We start from the raw sequence: 23,321 nt of genomic DNA, 5'->3' as shown, positions 1-23,321 counted from the left end.
TAGCCCTGGGAATATCATTTGAAGTTTTTATTGCATATGTCTTCATGGCGGGAAAGGCCTCAAATATCCAAATCTACAAACAATATAATAACAAACATTAGTAATTGTTAAATAATTACTTATAATTTTGGAAACATTATATAAAAATTCTTACCTTAAAGGCCCAAATAAAGCCTGTCAAAGTGTATTTGGAACCATCGCCATGCAAACTTTTTCGATCATCCAAGGCAAACGATAACTTATTCCATGTAGCTTTCCATAAATATGAGCCCCACGGAAATAGGTTCCACGCATTTAGGTCTTCTACCAATTTGATTAGATCATTTGGAATAGGTTGTCTGGCCTCTCTGCCTAAAAAGCCGGCATGCAAAAGAATTAGAAGGCATACTCGGACAACGTCGACGTCATCCATCCGAGTAAAACCATCTTTCTTATTCAACAATCTTGTCAGGTCTTATACGTGTAGATTCGGCCTCTCCAGCTCAGGAAAAACCTGGGATAGCCATGATGGGCGGGTAATGTGTATAGTGTACCGACCTACATCATCGTGTCCGAAGCGTAGACCGGTGATTAAGCAAAACTCCTCCCGCCCAAAGCACGTATACGCCGGTGGAAAATCAAACCATATCTCTTCATCACGACGTTGTATAGTCTCTGGTAGATCGCTAGTTATGGTTTGAAGAAACAGGTGTGTCAACATCGCATCTCCACCGGGATGTTGTACTTTCAGCCATGGCCCGAAGCATGTATCCTCAAACATTTTTCTTTGTGCAGGTGAAAGCTTCGACGCAATTGTTTTGGCCAGGCTGACTTTATTTCTTAAGGTCAATTGAGCCGAATAAAAGTTCTACAAAAACAATAAACATACTAAGTTAGATATACCAAAAACTACACTGTGAAGATATACCAAAAACAATAATAAACATAAAGAGTAGTAGTTTATTCTTCAAACTTAAATTTGCAACACTGTGAATTTCGTATTTGTCTTTGTTTTTTGATTGAAGTAATGCAATTCATTCAAGTTTCAATTTGCAGAAGAAGAATAGTTTCTGAAAATGAAAATCGCAACACGAAAATGACTATCGCAACGCGAATTTGACTATCGCAACGAGAAACTAAAATCGCGTTGCGATTTTCATTTCGTGTTGCGATTCTCGGTTGATTTAATAAGCAATCTAAGTGAAATGGTTAATCTATTATTGAAATTACCAGTAAACTTATCATCAATTTCAATATGAAAAACCTAATAATAATGCAAAAATTTTAAAAAGAAAATAATTAAAAAAACTAACCCTCGTTGGTTGATTTGGTTGATTTTCCATTTCTGATTGTGAGGGTGGCTCTGAGAGATGGAGATAGACGGATTTCGCCGGAGATGGGGACGGATTTCGTCGGAGATGGGTGAGAGAGTGAGAGATGGAGATGAGACTGAGTTGTGATTTTAGGTTTTAGGTTATGAGTTGCGATTACGGGATATACTGTGGACGGTTCAGTGTTCCAATATATTAATATTCATGTTTGGAATTTAAAAATAAAATACTTGGCCAGGATACTAATGGCGCTTAGAAAATCGCATTGCGATTATGTATTATCGCGTTGCGAAAGTCAGAATCGCGTTGCGAAAGTCAGTATCTCGTTGCGATTTTGTATTATCGCATTGCGATAGTAAGTATCGCATTGCGATAGTCAGTATCGCATTGCGATTTTCCCAATTCGTGTTGCGATTTACTTATTTGCATTGCGAATTGGGAAAATCGCAACGACACTGTAGACCATCGCAACGCGATTTCCAACTATCGCAACGCGAAATGCAACGCGAATTTGCGATAATGGAGATCGCGTTGCGAATTAGCGATCGCATTGCGATTTTGTTGGTCATTTTGGCAAATCCGTAAAAAGTTGGTTAAAATCGTATATTATATGGGATTTTTGGTCTCCAAATTGAGAAGATTGCCAATTTCCTGAGGAATTTCACCTGTAAACAAAATCAATTTATTAAGCTGTCTATTTTGTTAGCATAAATCAAAGAAGTTTCTTTTGGTATGCATTATGAATCAAAATTCAAGATTTAAAATCCTATTACGTTTAAACTAACAAAAATCTATAAAAAAAATTCTTACCTCGTAAGTTATTAATTCCTAAATATAATCCTTTGAGTCGTGTCAAATTTCCAATAGTTTTTGGAATGATCCCACTGAGTTTATTTGCATGTAATACCAAGATTTGAAGGCTGCTGCATCTACCTATATTCAGTGGAATATTACCAGATAATTCATTATTGTCAAGAATAATCTCTTCCAAAGAAGAAAGCTTGAAGATGGAAGATGGAATATGACCAAATAGTTGATTCGATCCCAAATCTAAAGTCTCCAGATTTGACATGTTGACAAGTGCTTGAGGGATTGTGCCCGTAAAACTATTATTTCTCACAAGCAACATCTTAACTCTACGTAAGTTCCCAAGCCACGATGGGATTTCTCCATTAAAATCATTGAAGCTTAATTGAACGATCCTCAAGCGATGCAACTGCCTCAATTCTTTAGGCGGATGGCCATAGAAATGGTTGTTGCTCAAGTCCAGAGAATGTAGTAATGAAAGATTCCCAACGTGTGGAGGGATAGTACCCTTAAGATCCATGTTTGAAAGATTCAAAGCAGTAACTCTTTCATGGATGACACCACAAGAAACACCAACCCATTTGCAAACACAGCTGGAGGACGTCCAATTGTTTCTCAATACATTTTTAGGATCGACTATTTGATCTTTGAATCGGAGAAGTGCAAATTGATCGGTGGTGTGATTCTTGGTTCTCATAGCTAAGCAAACTATGAGACATTGTGACGACAAAACAAGAAGAAGAAGAAGAAAATCAGTGGTGCTGTTCATGATGTTGAGATGAAATATGCCAAGAAAAAAAGACGAGTTGAATTGATAAAAGAGGTGGATGATGAAGAAAAGCCCATAGAGCCATGGTTAAATAGGCTTCAAGCCTTTGGACAATTCTCCGACGTTGAAATTACTGCCATTACAACTTTAATCGAATTTTTTACATTATGTTTACAATTACAATTTGATAGGCCATTAAAACTTTAATCGAATTTTTTACATTATGTTTACAATTACAATTTGATAGTTTTACATTAATTAATTAAAGATCACTAAACTAATTGATAATTGAGATTAAAATTTAAAAAATGATGATTTTTTTTTTAAAAAAAAGCGAGAAGTGAATAATGTTAATGATTAATTTACACTCACTTAATGATATTAAATTAATATAAATTTTTTAATTTTTTATTGCTTAAATATATCTTATCCTTATATATATTTATTTGATAATTTTTTCTGCATATAATTCCAAGACAAATAAATTTGCTACCAAAAACGTTACGCAAATGAGAGTAGGGATATAAAATCGGGTAATCATTCAGGTTTCAGTCAGATCCTGTCAGGTCAGGTAAAATCGGATACATGTCAAGTCAGGTAAATTTGATGCTTCGACTCGGATCAGGTCGGGTCCATGTCAAATCAGGTCGGGTCATTTTTAGGTTGATTTGACACTAGGTACAGTTCGGGTTCAGGTCGGGTTACTTTCAGTTCGGATCAATGTCAGTTTAGGTTAAAACAGTTCAGGCCCGGAGCAGTTAAAAAGCAGGTTAATTCAGGATCAGATGGACTTTAGGCGGATCTCGTTCAGATCGGGTCACATTATTGGCAGATAAAATTCAGGTCAGATCTCTTTCATATACGGATTGAGTTCAAATCGGTTTAATTTTTATTTTTGGATTAATTATTTTCTTCTTTCGTGAACGTTGAATTGCAATTTGTAATTGTATATGATTTAAAGTAAATTACTAAGAATATAAATAATCATGGTTCAATTTTATGAAAAATACAAATTTAAGAATTAAATTGAACAAATATGAAATTACAAATTTAAATTTAAATAATTTAAACAACATACATTGATGAGGGATCAAAATAAGTTTAAATTGTGAGGTTGAAATTAATACAAAAAAGTACTAAATTATGCCCATTTAAAAAGTTATGGGCCAAATATAAATATAAATAAGTAATAAGTATGGGTCAATTTCATATGCAAATATAATTTGGAGGACTAAATTGAACAAATATGAAATTACAAATAAAAATTTAAATAAATTAAACAACACACATTGATAAGGGATCAAATCGAAATAATTTTAAATTGTGAGGTTGAAATTAATACAAAAAGTACTAAATTATACCCATTTACAAAGTTATGGGCCAATTAAAAAATATAAATATGTAATAAGTATGGGTCAATTTCAGATGCAAATATAATTTGGAGGACTAAATTGAACAAATATAAAATTATGAATAAAAATTTAAATAAATTAAACAACACAAAGGGATCAAATCAAAATAATTTTAAATTTGTGAGGTTGAAATTAATACAAAAAAGTACTAAATTATAGCCATTTAAAAAGCTATGGGCCAATTAAAAAATAGAAATAAGTTATAAGTATGGGTCAATTTCAGATGGAAATATAATTTTAAGGACTAAATTGAACAAATATGAAATTACAAATTAAAATTTAAATAAATTAAACAACACATATTGATGAGGGATCAAATCGAAATAATTTTAAATTGTGAGGTTGAAATTAATATAAAAAAGTACTAAATTATACACATTTAAAAAGTTATGGGTCAATTAAAAAATATAAATAAGTAATAAGTATGAGTCAATTTTAGATGCAAATATAATTTTAAGGATTAAATTGAACAAATATGAAATTAAAATTTAAATGAATTAAACAACACAAAAGGATCAAATCGAAATGATTGCAAAACGTGAAAAAAATACTATAAAATGGACTAAATTGCATTCATTTCAAAAGTTGAGAAAAAAATTAAAACAACTATTATATGTAATAAAAACTATATAATTTATATATAAAGTATACGTATTATATATAGAAACTATATAGTTTATATTTATATTATTATATACTATATGTAAACTATATATTATATATATATTATGTATAAACTATAGATACCATGTATAAATTATAATACTATATAATTTATATATGAATTATTGAACTATATAGAAAGTACATAGTTTATATATAAATTATATATGAATTATATATAACCTATACAATTTATATTTATATATTATGTATAATTATAAATAATATATATTGTATAAATTATATAGTTTATTAATATAAACTATATAGTTTATATATATATATATGGTTTAAGGTTTAGGGTTTATGATTTAGGGTTAATTTATGCAATTATATATAAATTATATAGCTTATAGATAGTAGTATTTAAACTATATATAAACAATATAAACTAACCTATACTATATGTAAACTATATATACTATATAGTTTACATATGAACTATATGTATAAACTATATAAACTATGTAAACTATATAGTTTACATATGACTTATATATATATTTTATAAGTGAACTATATAAACTATTTATATAGTATATACTATATATATAAATTATAGTTTATATTTATATACTATATTTTATACTATTTATATAAACTATAGTTTATATTTATATACTATATATATGAACTATAGTTTACATATGAATTATATATATACTATAATTAATATTTATATATGAACTATAGTTTAAATATAAACTATATAGTTTATATACTAACTATAGTTTACATATAAACTATAGTTGATATTTACATATGAACTATAGTTTACATATGAACTATATATATAAACTATGTAGTTTACATATGACCTATATATATATAGTTTATTAGTGAACTATATAAACTATTTATATAGTATATACTATATATATAAACTATAGTTTATATATATACTATATTATATATATATATACATATATGAACTATATATAAAACCCATATAAACTATATACTATAGTTGATATTTATATATTATATAATATAATTTATACTATAGTATATATAAACTATATAATATATATAAACTATATATTATATAGTTCATTAGTATATATAAACTATATGGTATATATAAAACTATACATTATATAGTTTATTAGTATATATAAACTATATAATATATATAAACTATATGGTATATATAAACTATACATATATATTTCATTAGTATATATAAACTATATATTATATAGTTCATTAGTATATATAACCTATATAGTATATGGTATATACAAACTATATATTATATAGTGCATTAATATATATAACCTATATAGTATATGGTATATACAAACTATATATTATATAATTCATTAGTATATATATACTATATAGTATATATAAACTATATATTGAAAAGTTCATTACTATATATAACATATATATTAATTTATTAATATAAACATATATATTAATTGAAAGAATTGGAAAATATATAAGGATCAAATTGAACAAATTTTAAATATGAAGCTTAAATTAATAAACTGTAACATTAAATTTGGACTAAATTGAAAAAAAGTTTAAATATGAAGCTTAAATTAATATATTGCATTATTAAATTTGGACTAAATTGAACAAATTTAAAACTAGGAGACAACGCTATAATACCAAACGAAGTTAAAAAACACGCGGGTCAAAACCCAAACCTGAAACCCAAACGAACCTGTATAAAAGGATTTTTTTTCATTTTCACCCATTTCCTCTATTTTTTCAGTTTGTTATTTTGCTCTCTCCGATTCTCTCAAAATCCTCTGTCTTCTATCTAGAAATTCATTCACGTTCTTCATTTGTTCATCCCAGTTCTTTCCCAAAACCCTCATTTGATCTTCAAAAACACCAAAACCCAAACCATTTCATGTTTTTTTCGATCAAACACCAAAATATTCATCCGTGTTCATCCCGGTTCATCCCTAAAACCCTTATTTGATCTTAAAAAACATTGAAACCCAAACAATTTCATGTTTTTTCGATCAAACAATCAAATATTCATCTGTGTTCGTCCGTGTTCATCCCAGTTCTTCCCTAAAACCATCATTTGATCTTCAAAAACACCGAAACCCAAACCATTTCATGTTTTTTTCGATCAAACACCCACAAATTCATCCATTGTTCATCTGTGTTCTTCCCCAAATCCTTACAAACACCCAATACTTAAAACCAACTTGAGTTTTTTGATCAAACACCAAAACCCAAACTAATATTCTCTAACCCCTAACCCTAAGCCACTGTTAATCTTCTCTACCCCTAACCCGAACTCGAACCCAAACCCAAATCCGATCCCAAACCCAAACCCAAACTCGAACCCGAACTCAAACCCAAACCCAAACCTAAACCCGAACTGAACCCGAACCTGAACCCGAAATGGAATCCAAACTATTCGAAACCTATATTTTTTCCTACGGTTTCATGGATAGTTTGTCGTACGAGTTGAATTATCCAGGTATTTCTCATTCATTTTTTTCATTTTTATTTTTATTTTAATATTCGAATTAATATATTCTTTTTATGTTTTGTAGTTGAAAACCTAACAAATCAGAATGACAATCATTCTGAAAGAGGTAAACTTCCCATTCCTTTTTTTTGTATATTCTTGATATATATAAATCTGTTGATATAAATGATATATTGTTAGAAGCATTTAATGTAAAGTAACCCTAGTTTTTTATTGTTGTTGATGTAAATGATATACTGTCAGAAGCATTTAATGTAAACTATCCATGGTTTTTTTTGCAAGGGGATGTAAATGATGTACTGTCTGAAGCAATTGATTTAAATAAATCCTCTAAGAGGAAGTCCATTGGTTCATCCGATTTTGGGAGAATAACCTATCCTGTTTGGGATCACTACACATTCACCAAATCTGATGATGGTTCTATTTATGTCGAGTGCAAGTATTGCAAATTGAAAAGGTATAAAGTTGATTCTTATATTGGTACATCTAACCCTAGAAGGCATACTGAGAAATGCCAAGCATATAAGGATTTTTTTTACTGAAAATCCTGGTAGTGTAGCTTCTTTTGATCAAAACAAATACTGTGAATTGTTTGCTGAGGCTATTATGTGTCATGGTTATGCATATAGTATTGTTGAGCATGAAAAACTTAGAGATTTACATCATTACCTTAATTCTTCTGTTAAGGATATATCTAGGTACACTGTTACTAAGTATTGCATGTTGGAGCATGAAAAGCATAAGAAATTGCTACATGATTCAATGCATATTGTTTCAAGTCGTGTTTGTTTTATATGTGATGTTTAGTATGGCCACACTTCACGTTCTTATTTTGCTCTTACTGCTCATTCTGTTGATAATAACTGGAAACTTCATTCTAAAATTCTTAATTTTCGTCGTTTTCCTCCTTTTCATGATGGGGAGTCAATATTTAAGTTTGTTAAAAAGATGATATGTGAGTGGGGTCTTGAAAAAAAACATTTACCATTACACTTGATAATGCTTCTGCAAATGATAAAATGGTCAGAAGACTGAAAGATGATTTGAATGTCATTTATCCTCTTCCATGTAATGGTAAATACTTCCATATAAGATGTGTTGCCCACATTTTGAACTTGATAGTTCAAAAAGGTTTGAAGATAATTGATTCTTCTGTTAATAAATTGCGTGAGATTGTTAAGTTTATTGATTCTTCTAATTATCGACTTTGTACATTTGAATTAGCTGTTAAAGACTGTGATACTTCTTTCTCTGGTAAGTTAGTATTGGATGTTCCTACTCGATGGAATTCTACTTACTTGATGGTTCATAGGGCACTTGAGGCTAGATTAGCAATTAACTTGTTTGTTAATAGGGAAAATGAGTTGGATTTCATTACTAATCATGAGTGGGAAATTGTTCAAACAATCTATGATTTTCTTGAGCCTTTTTATGAAATTACTACTCTGTTCTCAGGTTCTAAGTATCCCACTTTTAATTTGTATTTGGCTAATGTTGTTGCAATTGAAAAATTATTGTGTGATGCTCATAATGATCTCTGTGAAGGTATTTCTGTAATAGCTAAACCCATGCTTGAACTATATGAGAAATATTAGTCTGATCACTCAATGATTATGTCTTTTGATGTTTTACTTGATCCTCAATATAAATTACAACTTCTGAAAGAGTTGTACAATGTTCTTTATGTTGAGGATAAGGTTCAAAGGAGGGTAAGTCTCATTTATAATGAGTTTCTTTAGTTATATGTATTTTATTGAAAAAATTCACCTTGTGGTTCTTCCTCTTCTTCTTATGTCCAAAGTAACACATCCTTGAGCAGAAGTGACTCAAGTTCCAATCGGCCTCGAACTTTTAGAAAATCAAGTCTATTTCAGGTTAGGTATTACAATTTTAAGTTGAATTTTATCTTATTTATTTCTTGTTTTCATTTACTAATTTTTGTCTTTTATTTTTTAGACTTTTGATGCCAATTTAGCTGCTTCAAGGAGTGTACGATCTGATGTTGATTCTTACATCAGTTTGCCTATTGTCCCTCATACTAGAGAAATTGACTTTGATATTTTGGATTATTGGAAAAATCAAAGTATTTCATATCCGATACTTTCTCGCATGACAACAGATATATTGGATATTCCAATTACTTTAGTTGCATCCAAATCGTCCTTTAGTATGGGTGGTCGAATTTTGAACAAATTAAGAGCTAAACTATTACCTAAAAATGTTGAGATTTTTGTAACAACCCGTAATTGGTTGTATGGTTTTGAGTCTGATGATAAGGACGAAGAATACATTTCTCTGGTTAACGAGTCTTCGTTGTGAAGGTAATCCAAATTGTTTTTTATGTTAATGTCATTAATATTTCAAATTGTTTATTAATTATTTTAATTTTCCTTTGTAATTTTTAGGGTGTTTAATGGTCCCTGAAATCATTCGAATTGGAGATTATGTATTCTTTATTCCCTTCAAAGGTAACTTAATATTTTATATTTATTATGTTTATTTAATAAAAGTTTCAAATAGTTCATTAATAATTCTTTTTTTTGTAGGGTTCCTTACAAGATGCAATACTTGGTGCTTGAGTCTACTTTATTCTGTTTTATATTGTTTGCTTCTGTTTGATAATGCTTGCTTCTAGTTGATATTTGTAAGTGTTTCGTAAAGTCGGAAATGTTTGGCACTGTTGGCCATCGAATTCCCTTTCGCTTTACCATTGATTGTATGCTTTCTTAATGCAGGATGCTTGCTAAAATGATGCAACGATGCTTACTGAATTGGTAGATTGATGCTTGTCGGTTGCTGCTATCTATTACTCACTGATGCCTTGTAAATTATAATGTTGGTCTGGCTTAAATCAATTTTTGAACCTTATAAATTCTTATCTAAATAGTTACTCATGTGGAATTATGTTGGTGGCATTTTGGCTTTTAAAACTAGAAAGTTGCCCATAATTAATTAGCAGCATTTAGATATAAAGGCTCGATGATGATATTTCTGGTAGTATAGTTAGGCTTTTTAGCCTTGCAAAACATTAGCTATAAGATCTGAGAGCATTTATTTTAACATAAATTTATTTTGTTTAATTGATTTTATTGTAATTTTAGTGTTTTCAAGTGTAATAAAATTAACTTCATTTATAATATTTTGTTTTAGTATTTGTAATGTTATTCAAGTTTTAAATCTTTAATAAGTCCATTTCAACTAATATATTTTGATTTTAAAATTTCAAGTTAGGTTTATTTAAATTATTAATCAATTTTCACATTAAAAGTAAAGTAGCTTTATGAATATTTTAACTCAAATAATATAATTTAATAAAATCAAGTTCAATCAGACAATATTTAAATTTAATTTAGTGATTATAAATAAAATTTATAATATAAGAAATATAAATAATATAAAGAATTGGAATTAACATAAAAACCAAATTTATAATATACAAATTATAATTAATATAAAAACTAAATTTCAAAAAGTAATCATATTAATTTAATTATCATAAGTTTATTATAAATTTAAAATAACATAATTATATTAATTGTAACTTTACTTATAAGTTAAGATAATATCATATCACTTTAACAATATGTCAGATCATTTACATGTTGAGTCAATTACAGGTCATGTTCCTAACATGTCAAGTTGAAAATAGGTCGTGTAATACCAGTTATTTACCATGTCAATCTCGGGTTCAGGTTCATATCAGTCGGATGTAGTTCGGGTTCGGGTATCATATTTTCGGTTCAATTCGGGTTCAGGTCATTCTCAGGTCGAATGCATTTTTAACTCAAAACAATTTCAGTTAATTTTACAGGTCGGATCAACTTTTTACACTTAGAGTAGACTTAGGGCCAAGTCTTATTTGATAAGGACATTGTATCTAAACAAACGTGTATTAGGGGTTATCCGACTACTTTTCCACCATTGCTTTAGAATTTTTTAAGGGCTTTAGATTTTTTTTAAGGGCAGGGATACGAATAGATTATAAAGGCGTGTTAGATAGGCGTCATTAATTTTGTAAAAACATTTTTTTTTATTTTTTAATATTTGATTAGTGTAAAAGATTTTTTAAATATAATTCAATTTTCTATTTCCTTGTTAATGCGATTGGAAACAACATAAATTGATTGATAATTTATGTTTCACTCTTTTTTGATTTGGACAAAAAAAAATCACAAATCAATCGAGGTCTTGATTGAGAGAGAAATGACGTTTCAAGAGTGATAAACCTAAAAAAGAAGAAGAGAAGTTCTACACTTTTAATATACGGTTAAGGAAATATGATATCAATTTTTTTATTATTTTTTTAAAAAAATGTAAAAAATTACCTAAAATATTATTATTTCTACCTAAAACATTAATATTTTTTAACAATTTCGGTAAAGTGATCAATAATAATAAAATCGGTAGGAAAAAAACCGGTAGAGCTTTACCGGATATGTTAACAAAACCGGTAGAAATAATAATGTTTCTGGTAATTTTTTACCGATTTTGTTAAAAAAATAATAACAAAACCGATAACGCTTTTTTAACCGTATATTAAATATGTCGCACGTGAGACTTTCCCCAAAAGAGAGGGAGAGAGTGTCTCATTTTCTTATTCTAGAGGGATTATATTATATAGTTCGAATGCTCAATTGTCACATGGCTATCCTTTTGTGTGATAAGGTATGGTAGTTACAAAGTTGAATCCGATATATGAGTTTATCGAACTATATGAATTGTTATTAAGTGATTCGAGACATGCTATGAACAATTTTAGAGTGAACTTCCGTAATTATATAATTGTTAGGGAAGAAATCGAACAACCGAACACAAGTAGAAGCACAAACACAAGTAGAAGCACAACCAATGTTCTTTCTCTCCCTATAACTCCTGTAAAAAATTATGGCAAGCACAATTATACAAAATATGTTCTCTAGCAACCTTAATCTACCACAAATCAACCAATGCAACCAGAACAAAAATAAATAGAGACACCGATATTTTTACGTGGAAAATCCATCTAAATCAAGGGTAAAATCCACAAGACTTTAGAGTCTGATCAAAAGCTCCACTATCATAAAATGTTCAACTACAAGATCACAATATCAAGCTTGCAACAAGAATTAAATTACAAAAAGGCTAATAACATGTAATCTTTAGCAAAAAAGAGAAAAATAGAGATCATCACCCAAAAAATGCAGCCTGCTATAAAATGGATATTTTTGATGTTACAAGACTCAGATGAAAAGTTTGACCGTACAAAGTCAAGAAAAAATTATCGCTTAGCTACTGTCCAAAAATTAGTTCAATCGAACCACGGATGGACATCCTTCAAAGAGTTGATCACTGCTAAGCAAAGCTTAAAAAAAAATTTCTCCATTCTTTTTCTTCTCGAATATAAGCTCATCTTTTAAAAATAAAATTTGATTTTTATATTATATTATGAATGCCCCACACACAATCCCAAGGCGAAAGGAATGACTTTATACAAAGTTAAGGAAACATTAAATGTGGCAGAACCTTTTTGTACCAAACAAAATGAAAAATAAGCAACCCTTTAAAATTAGGTTGACTAGTGATGGGTTCCCCACATAGTATAACCCACACTCAAAAAATCTCCTCCTCCAACTATGTGGGGAATGCCTTCATGCCGGATGTCAAACAACATGCTTCAAACTTTCATTTTGGTAAGGCTTTCGTCAATATATCAACACCATTATCATCAGTGTAAATCTTCTCAATATTTAACAACTTAGCTTCAAAAACATCTTGTATCCAATGGTACCTCACATCAATATGCTTAGATCTAGCATGAAAAGTTGAGTTCTTACCAAGATAAATCGTGTTCTGGCTATCACAATACAAGATATACCTCTCCTGAGTAAAACCAAGTTCATGCACAAACTTCTTCATCCAAAGCATCTAATTGCACACTTCGATCGCTGCAATGAACTCTGATACGGTGGTGGATAAGGAAACACACTTTACAATCTCGATTACCATGCCACAACTCCTATTGCATAAGTGATCAAGTAACCTAAAGTAGATCTAAATTGAGTCAATGTCTCCGGCCATGTTTAAATCTGTATATCCAACAAGAACATGTTTCTCATTGCCAAAACAAAGTTGAAAGTGCCACGAAGATATCTCATAATCCATTTTGGTACATGTTAATGCTCTCTACTTGTATTAGAAAGAAACCGACTAATTGTACCAACAACATAAGCCAAGTCTGGTCTCGTACAAACCATTGCATACATCAAACTACCCATGGCTAAAGAGTAAGAAACTTTCTACATCTCTTCCTTTTCTGTGGAAGGATTATGCTTGATACTCAATCTAAAGTGCATACCAAAGGGAGTATTCACCGCTTTAGTTTTGTCCATACTAAGTCTCTGAAGTACTCTTTCAATGTACCTCTCATGTGATAAACACAATTTCTTGGTCTTTCTATCATGTGTCAATATTATGCCAAGAATTTACTTTGCTGACCCCAAATCCTTCATTATAAAGGATTTACTCAACTCATGCTTTAACTTCTCAATTCTAGAAGCATTCCGACCAATAATAAACATATCATTAACATAGAGAAAAAGGATAATAAAACCATCACAAAGAATCTCTTAACAAACAAACAATGATCAAGAATAGTCTTCTTGTAGCCTTACTCCCCCATAACAGACTCAAACTTCTTGTTCCATTGCCTTGGAGCTTGCTTTAAACCATACAAGTTATTCTTCAATCTACACACGTAGTCTTCTTTTTCTTGTGCAACAAATCCCTCTGGTTACTCCATGTAAAACTTATCCTCCAAATCACCATGAAGAAAAACAATTTTCATATCCATTTGTTTAACCTCTAAGTCATAACAAGTTGTCAAGCTCCATATAGTTCTGATAGATTACATATTCACAATCGGAGAAAATATTTCTTCAAAATCGACCCCGTTTTTCTAAGTATAACCATTGACAACCAATCAAGCTTTGTATCATGGAGATAAAGAATTCTCTTTTACTCTAAGCTTTAAACCCATCGATTCTTCAAAGTTCTCTTGCCCTTAGGCAATTTGACCAACTCAAAGGTATGGTTCTAATGCAAAGATTGAAGTTCATCTTTCATTGCTTCAAGCCACTGATATTTCCATTCACTCTTCATAGCTTCTTCATAACATTCAGGTTCTCCTCCGTCAGTCAAAAGAACATATTTATCAGATGAATAGCTGACATAAGGTCATCGATTTCTGGAAGACCTTCGAAGTGGAACTATTGGTGGAGCTATAGGTGCTTGTTAATGATCATTCACAACATCATCCATGGGAGCATCAAAGTCACCTATATCTTGTTGGTCATCACTAATATCACCATGCATATTATCCTGGATAGGATCTGATGAAGGGTCTCGGAGAATCAGATTCACGTCGATCAAGTCACTACTATCTTATGAATCCACTTTCTCTGTCTTATCAATGTTATCAGTGGTCTGATCCTCAATGAATACAACATCTCGGCTTCTCACTAGTTTCTTATGAATTGGATCATAGGGTCTATAACCAAACTCACCATCTAGAGCATAACCAATAAAAATACATTGTCGATTTTTAGCATCTAACTATGATCTTTTATCATTTGGAACATAAACAAATGCTTTACAACCGAACACACGCAGATCATATGGCATGTCTTTACCATACCAAACTTTATCTGGTATATCACCTCGCAAAGGAACACTATGAGACAAATTAATCACATGTGTTATTGTATTCAAAGCTTCAGCCCAAAACGATCTTGGTAACTTTGCATCTGACAACAAATATACAACTCTCTCGATCAATGTTTGATTCATTATTTCAGCTAAACCATTCAACTGTGGAGTCATTGGTGGTGTCCTCTGATATATGATTCCCTATCGCAAACAATACTCATGAAAATGCCATGTGTACTCGTCACCATTATCAGTACGAATGCACTTCAACTTCTTTCATGTTTCTCTTTCAACTGATGCTTGAAACTGTTTAAATTCCTCAAAAACTTAGTTTTTCGACTTCAAAGTGTAGTCCCATAACTTTTTTGAATAGTCATCAATGAAAGTCACAAAATAAAGTGCATCGTCTTGTGACCTTAACTTTATCGGACCACAAACATCTGAATGGACCAATTCTTGTAACTCTGATCTTCTATAAGGATGATGACTTCTTAATAAAACTTTTCTTTGCTTCCCCGCTAGACAATGAGCACAATTCTTCAGTGTAGCATTCTTCAAACCTAAAAATTGATTATTCTTCACTAAATAGTTAAACTCATTCTCACTCATTTGACTAAGTCGTTTATATCAGCTTCTCTCTCATTGTCATATAATCATATTCATTGTGTCTCAAAAGTCGAAGCTTGCATCAAGTAAAATTTGAGCTCTTTTTTTCCTCGAGCCACTAGCAAGGAGCCTTTAGCCAGCTTCCACCGCTCTTCACTAAAGGTGTTACAAAATTCCTCATCATCAAGTTTTCCTGCAGAAATCAAATTCAAATGGATATATGGTGCATGTTTGATATCCTTGAGAGTTAAATTTGTTCCATTATTACTCACCAAGCTAACATCTCTCATACCAATAACCAGAACCAAACTGTTACCACCTATCTTCAATACCCCCAAATCATCAATAGTATAAGATGAGAAGAAATCCCTCCTCGATGTAACATGAAGTGAAACACCAATATCAATCACCCAACTAGTCTCATCGCATGCTAAGTTGACCAAATTCTCATCACAAATAACCAACAAATCATCACGACCAACAACAACACGTTCAGATTTTTCATCATCATTTCGATCATGTTTGTCACCACCACCTTTGTTCTCTCTCTTCCACTTGAAACAATATTTCTTGATATGACATTTCTTACCACAATGATGGCACTGAAGATTCTTGTATCTTGATCTTGACTTGCTTTGGCTTTTCTCTCTACCATTTTTATCCTTGTCTCTATTTCTCTCATTGTTCTTGATAACCAATACCTTGGACTGTGATGTAGAACCCTGAAATCTTCTTCTAACCTCTTCATTGAACATAAAACTTTTAGCCAAATCCAAAGTAATAATACCATGTAGAGTAGAATTAATGAGCGAGACCCGAAAAGTATCACAAGAGACTGGTAGAGTAACAAGCAACAAAAGCCCTAAAATCTTATAATCAAATTTGACACCCATACCAAACAACTGATTCATCATACTCTAAAACTCACTAACATGGTCAGCTATAGACGTTCATTCTTTGTATTTCAACGCCATCATTTTCTTCAGCAAAAATAACTTGTTATCGTATGACCTTGAAGCATACAAGCTTTCAAGCTTCTCCCAAAATGTGCGAGCATGTGTCTCTTGATCAATTTAGTTATAGACATTCTCTTCAAAAAAATTGCTGAGTAAAGTCAAGAACTTGTTGATGCTCAAATTTCTATTTTTCATCACTTTTCGAATCAGGTTTTTAAGTAGCAAAGATTGGAATGTGCAAAGCCTTCACAAACAATAAGTCTTTCATTTTATTGCGCTAAAGTTGATAATTTGTGTCATTCAACATAATCATATTGCTCGTATTAATCTTCATAATTATCTAACACAATAATCAAACTCTGATACCAAGTTGTTGAGGAAGAAACCAAACAATCGAACACAAGCAGAAACACAACCAATGTTCTTTATCTCCCTATAACTCCTATAAAAGATTATGGCAAGCACAATAGCACAAAAGATGCTATCTAACAACTTTAATCAACCACAAATCAACCAATGCAACCACAACAAAAATAAATAGAGACACTGATATTCTTACGTGAAAAACCCTGTAAATCAAGGGTAAGAACCATGGGACCTTAGAGCCCGATAAAAAACTTCACTATCATCAAATGTTCAACTACAAGATCACAATATCAAGTCTATAACAAGCATTCAACTACAACAAGGCTAATAACATGTAATCTTTAGCAAAAGAGAGAAAAATGAAAAATCACAAAAAATGCAACCTGTTGTAAAATAGGTACTTTTGACGCTACAAGACTCAGATGAAAAATATGACCGTACAAAGTCAATAACACTTTTCGCCTAGCTGCTATCCAAAAATCAGCTCAAGAGAACCACAAATTGACCTTCGATCAAAGAGTTGATCACTGTTGTGCATAGATTGAAAAAATTATTTTCTCCCTTTTTTCTTCTTCTCGAATATAAGGTCCTCTTTCAAAAATCAAATCTGATTTTTTGATGCTATATTATGGCTACTAACTTCTACAGTGCGACACCTTTAATATACGGCTAAAAAAACCGTTACTGGTTAACCGGTAAAAAAATAACTAAAACATTATTAATTATACCTAAAACATCAATATTTTTTAACATTTCCGGTAAAATGTTCAACAATAACAAAACTGATAAAAAAAATAACAAAACCGGTAGCGATTTATTAGATATATTACTAAACTCGATAAAACGTCCAATAAAAACAAAATCAATAGAAATAATAATGCTTCTAATAATTTTTTACTAATTTTATTATTTAAATAATAACAAAACAGTAATATTTTTTTTAATCGTATATTAAAATTTTCTCACGTGATTATTTCCGCTTATCACACACTCTATCCCAGAGCAAAAGGAAAAACTTTTTACGAAGTCAAGGGAAACATTAAATGTGGCAACTTTTTTGTACCAAACAAAAGGAAAAATAAGCAACCTTTAAATATACAACAATAATTACCCACATAGTGAAACCCACACCTAATAATAATTACCCACAGTTATAATCAAATCAATTATACAACAACTATTTAAACATGTCTTAAACGAATAGATTTAAATAATATAAAATAATAATAAATCTAAAAAGAATCTCACAAAACAAAATTTAAAATACATAAAATCTGAAAATAAATAGGATAAAGTGACAGCATGTCTCGAAAAAAAATAGGGCTTATTTTATTGATTGACATAGGACTCTTGTCTTTGGGGTTATTGACTGAGTTTTCCACAATTATCTTGAAAATTCTATCCATTAAGAATAACAGTAGGTTAAATATATTTTTTAATTAATTGAATTTGAATATGTACATTTACTTAAAATTAAAATCTATTTTATAATATATTATTTTTGAATAATAATAATATCCATTATTTTTAATTAAATTTTCTTTTACGTAGTTGGCTAATTCCTTGTGTTGTTTATGCGATCAACAGTATCATATTCTTTAAGAGCTTATATATATTTCAGTTTTGAAATTTTTATTGCTTTGAGTCATCCTTTTTTATTCTTGTACGTATAATTCCAAGGCAAATTAATTTGCTACCAAAAATGTCAATTTATGTAAACGTGAGAAGACTTTCAAGTCTTCTTTGATGAGACAAATCACTCTAATTGCATCAAAACAAACGCGTATTAGGGTTCATCCACTCACTTTCCCACCATTGTTTTAGATTTTTTAAGGGAAGGGATGGATATTATAAAAATCTTTGTAGATATATATTAAAGTCTATTTAAATTGTTTTTTATTAGTTTTATTTGTTTGCATCTATTTTATTTATTTTAAAAGGTTAATACATTTTGACGAAGAGTTAAAATATTTCATTGGAAGAATTATCTAAAATTTAATAAGTATATTAACACAAACCAGATAATTCCTGCAGAATACCTTGCAATAGTTCCCTCAAACCCAGCCGAGTATGATCAATTGGGCTCATAAGCCCTTATTGGTCTCCCTTCGTCGTATGCTACAGTTTTATTGAACCAAATGAGACCAAGACAAAGCACTCCATTGTCAAAGAGCGTGCGTAACCAATACGGAAACGTGTCAATCAAACTGTTGTTTCCCAAATCTAAAATTTTTAACTTTTTGCAGTTCGTCAAAGAGCGTGGAATTGACCCTTCAAGTTGGTTGCCATTGAGGTTAAGACTTCTCAATATGCCACCTTCAATGTATATTGGTGGGATTTCGCCAATAAAGTTATTCATTTCCACAGCTGAGAGATAACTGGAATTCCCAAGACAGCCAACTTATTCTTGGACAAGTTGATTGCGGTAAGAGAACTGAAATTGCAAATCGTAGAAGGGATTTCTCCAACCAAAACATTGTCTGAGATGAAGAAATGAAGTAGATTCGATTGAAGGTCGAGAGTCGAAGGATGCTTCCCGTGAACTTGGTCTACCACCAGTCATGAAGTTCATAAGAAAGGTTCAAGGTGATCAGGCTAATAGAAATGTTGATAGATGAAATGTTATTGGAGTAGGGGGAAAAACATACCTTTAAAATCCTTTGTACATTGTTGAATTAAAAATACTTTTTGAAATGTGTCCGGAAAACTGGTTTGCCGATAGCTGTAAAAATCGAAGGTTGTAGCATTTACCTATACTTGATGGAATATTACCATATAATTCATTCGCAGTGGAGTGAAGCGTTTCAAGCTTGGGTAGATGGTGACATAGATCATCAGGCAAACTATCTGATAAATTATTGTTGGATAAAATAATATCCTCCAGAGAAGACATATTGAAGATAGAACTCGGAATTGGACCTGAAAGACCAACAATTGCTTGAATATTTAACATCTCCACGTTAAGGAAATTTCATAGTTGAAAAATCAGTTTAGACAGTTTGGAAAAGTGATTTTCACCCGATAATTAATGCTAAACACTCAAAAATTGATTTAAAATCATTATTGGAAAAAGCTCAAATTTCTAGCTTAAACGGTAGAAAGTCACTTTTTGGTGAAATTATATTTTTTCCTCAAATATTATATTTTAATAATAATTTCAAACAAATAAATTTTAAAGTGCATTTTAAAAAAATACTTTTAAAAGTATTTTTAAGGCACTCTCAAAATCTTTCTTCAAAAGTAATACTAAACTTAGCGTTAGTTTCTTTTGGTATCCATTATGAACCAAAATTCAAGAAACTAAAATGTTAATGTATTAAAAACTAATGAAAAATCTGTACCTTGTAGGTTATTAGCCCTCAAAATTAATACTTCGAGTCGTGTTAACTTTCCGATGCTTCTTGGAATGATCCCACCGAATGTATTGTTAAACAGTACTAAAATTTGAAGGCTATTGCATTTGGCTATATTTGGTGTGCGGAGGGATATTACCCGTAAGATCCATGTTTGAAAGATTCAAAGCAGTAACTCTTTCATGGATGACACCATAAGAAACACCAACCCATTCGCAAACTGAGCTGGACGACGTCCAATTGTTTGTCAATGCATTTTGGGGATCGACGATTTGATCTTTGAATTGCACAAGTGCAATTTGATCGGTGGTGAGATTCTTGGCTGTCATAGCTAAGCAAAGTATGAGACATTGCGACGATAAAACAAGAAGAAGAAGAAGAAAGCAAGTGGTGATGTTCATGATTTTGAGCTGGATGACCAAGAAAAGCCCAGAGAACATGGTTAAATAGGTTTCAAGCCTTTGCACAATTATCCAACGTTGAATTTACTGCCATTACAACTTTAATCGATACATATATATATATACATTCTGATTGACATTTATTGTTAATTTAATCGATTTGACGATGCAAAACTGTTTGCTTTCTTATATATATATCAGTTACACGAGATAAAATTGGTTAGTTTTACAATGATTTAAAATTATTGAATGAATTTAAATTGGTAATTGAAATTTAAAAAATTGAAAATAAATATTTTTTAAGAGAAAAAAAAGTGAATATATATATATATGAAAAATTCTATTTCTTTGATATAATTTAAAGAGAAGTTAATTTGCTACCAAAAACGTCAATTTATGTAAACGTGAATAAAAGATCAGAAATGCCTTTCTTACATATCATTAGAAAATGCATTACCGTAAATACAACAATAAGAAGAGGTAATGCAAGAATGGTAAACTATAAAAACGGGTCAAAGTGAATTGTCTCACACTAACACTTCCACGCAATAAGGTGACTCTATTACCGGAGTAACTTCCAAAACGCTTATTACGATTTTAACTGCTCAATAATCAATTTGGTCCCGAGGTCAGGAATAACTTGTTACCCAAAAGATGCAGTCAACTGTAACCCAAGTTAATTCGCAAGGTTTTGTTAAAATCATCAGTGACAGAGACGAAATACATGTAAGATCATCATACTTGCCGACCATCGATAAACTGATCGGATGAATCAACCAAAATTAACTACAGTTATTATGTATTGAACAGAAGCAAAAACCTCAATAACGATTAGACGATAGTAAAAAATCATAGCAAATATTGTATCTACTTGTACTAGAAGTGAGCAAAATTCAACTCAACTCGAATTGACTTCGAGTTGTAATTTCATAAACTCGACTCAACTCGAAAAAATTTCAAGTTCAAATAGAGTTGTGAAATACAACTCGAATAACTTGAATAGGAACTCAAAATTTTTAGTAGTTAATAGATTGATTTTCAAATTTGAGTCGAATCCCTCGACTCTGTATGATATATGTATATTACATATAAAAAAATATGAAGCAATATATATATATATATATATATATATATATGGAATCAAATAATATTATAATACTATAAATATTTACAATTAAATTTAAACAAAAACTCGAAATTTGACTCGACTCTAATTTTATAAATTTGACTCAAAAATTTTTAAGTCAATTTTGAGTTATAAAATATGACTCGTCAACTTAAATAATTCAATATTTTTTTACTCAACTCAATTTAATCGAACGCTCACTCCTAAGTTATACCAAAAAAACAAGTAAGCTAATTCCTCCTAGACAAGCAAAGCTTCAGTAACGCCAAGTCTTCTTTGATTGTATGAAGACAAACGGTACGTTTATTGACCAAGTTTTCCACAACTGACTTGGAAATTCTATTCCATTAGGAATAACATTAGGTTAAATATCTTGTTTTTTGAATTAGTTCAATTTGACTATATAAATTTACTTAAATTAAAATATATTACTTTTAATTAATAATATGCATAATTTTTAATTAGAACTATTGTTTTTACTTGCTTTGCTGATTCCTTGTCTTGTTTATGCCATCAACAATATCATATTCCTTAAGAGCTTATACATATTTTTCAGTTTTGAAATTTCTATTGCTTTGAGTCATCCTTTTTGTTCTTCTACATATAATTCCAAGGCAAATTAATTTGTTTTATGTCAAGTCTTTTTTGATGAGACAAATCACTCTAATTGTATCAAAACAACCGTGTATTAGGGGTTATCCTCTCGCTTTTCCACCATTGCTTTAGATTTTTTCTTCAAGGGAAGAGATATCTATTAAAAGTCTATTTAAATTCATTTTTATTAATTTTATTTGCTTACATATATTTTAAAAGGTTTAATATATTATTTGATACCTAAATTTATCACTTTTTGTAATTTTGGTATTTATATTTTTTAAATTAATTTGATATCTATATTTATTGAACGTTACACATTTGATACCAGAATGTATCACTTTGATATATGTGTTTTCCTTTTAAGCAATTTGATATCTATATTTGTCAAATATTACACATTTGATACCATGTATTTATTAAATAAATATTTAAATGTGTCATGACGACTTTTTTCTCGAAGCGTAAATTCGGAGTAAATTTTGAAAAAAATCAGGATTGAAAGTCGAAATTTTAGAATAGATTTGAAATGTTTGGAGTCGCCATCGACCTTTGAGATTATGTAGGTCAAAAACTCGAGAAACACCCTTTAAAATAAAAAAAATAAAAAAAGACGTAATTCGGTATGCATTTTAGAGATTTTGAGTTCAAAGTCGATTACGCTTGAGGAAGGATTAGCACCCCCACAACGCCAAAAAATTGGTACCTTCAATTATAAATTTGTCCCTATATTGAAAATTAAGAAATTAGAATATTTATTTAATCAATGATCCTTTTATTCCCTAAAAATAAAGATTATTTAACTTAATTAAAT

At 30.2% G+C, this 23,321-nt stretch overlaps 1 protein-coding gene across 1 annotated transcript; it reads right to left on the bottom strand.

The window, feature by feature from the left end:
- Positions 1 to 1,916: 1,916 nt before the first annotated feature.
- Positions 1,917 to 20,826, bottom strand: LOC120188462 (receptor-like protein 35). Its single transcript, XM_039191895.1, has 3 exons — positions 20,755 to 20,826; positions 2,244 to 2,850; positions 1,917 to 1,975 (listed from the first exon to the last, which is right to left on the bottom strand). The coding sequence occupies exons 1-3, from the start codon at positions 20,824 to 20,826 to the stop codon at positions 1,917 to 1,919; spliced, it is 738 nt and encodes a 245-aa protein (XP_039047826.1).
- Between the last annotated feature and the right edge of the window lie 2,495 nt (positions 20,827 to 23,321).

Source organism: Hibiscus syriacus, unplaced genomic scaffold, assembly GCF_006381635.1.
Source record: "Hibiscus syriacus cultivar Baekdansim isolate YM2019G1 unplaced genomic scaffold, ASM638163v2 tig00116944_pilon, whole genome shotgun sequence".
Classification (NCBI taxonomy): Eukaryota; Viridiplantae; Streptophyta; class Magnoliopsida; order Malvales; family Malvaceae; genus Hibiscus; species Hibiscus syriacus.
This window is presented reverse-complemented; position numbering and strand designations above follow the sequence as displayed.

Coding starts and splice junctions, on each gene's coding strand:
- LOC120188462 (XM_039191895.1), bottom strand. CDS start 20,826: ATGTTCTCTGGGCTTTTCTTGGTCATCCAGCTCAAAATCATGAACATC. Junction 2,851..20,754: donor CTTGCTTTCTTCTTCTTCTT/CTTGTTTTATCG, acceptor CTTCTTCTTCTT/GTTTTGTCGTCACAATGTCT. Junction 1,976..2,243: donor TAATATTCCACTGAATATAG/GTAGATGCAGCA, acceptor TTTTGTTTACAG/GTGAAATTCCTCAGGAAATT.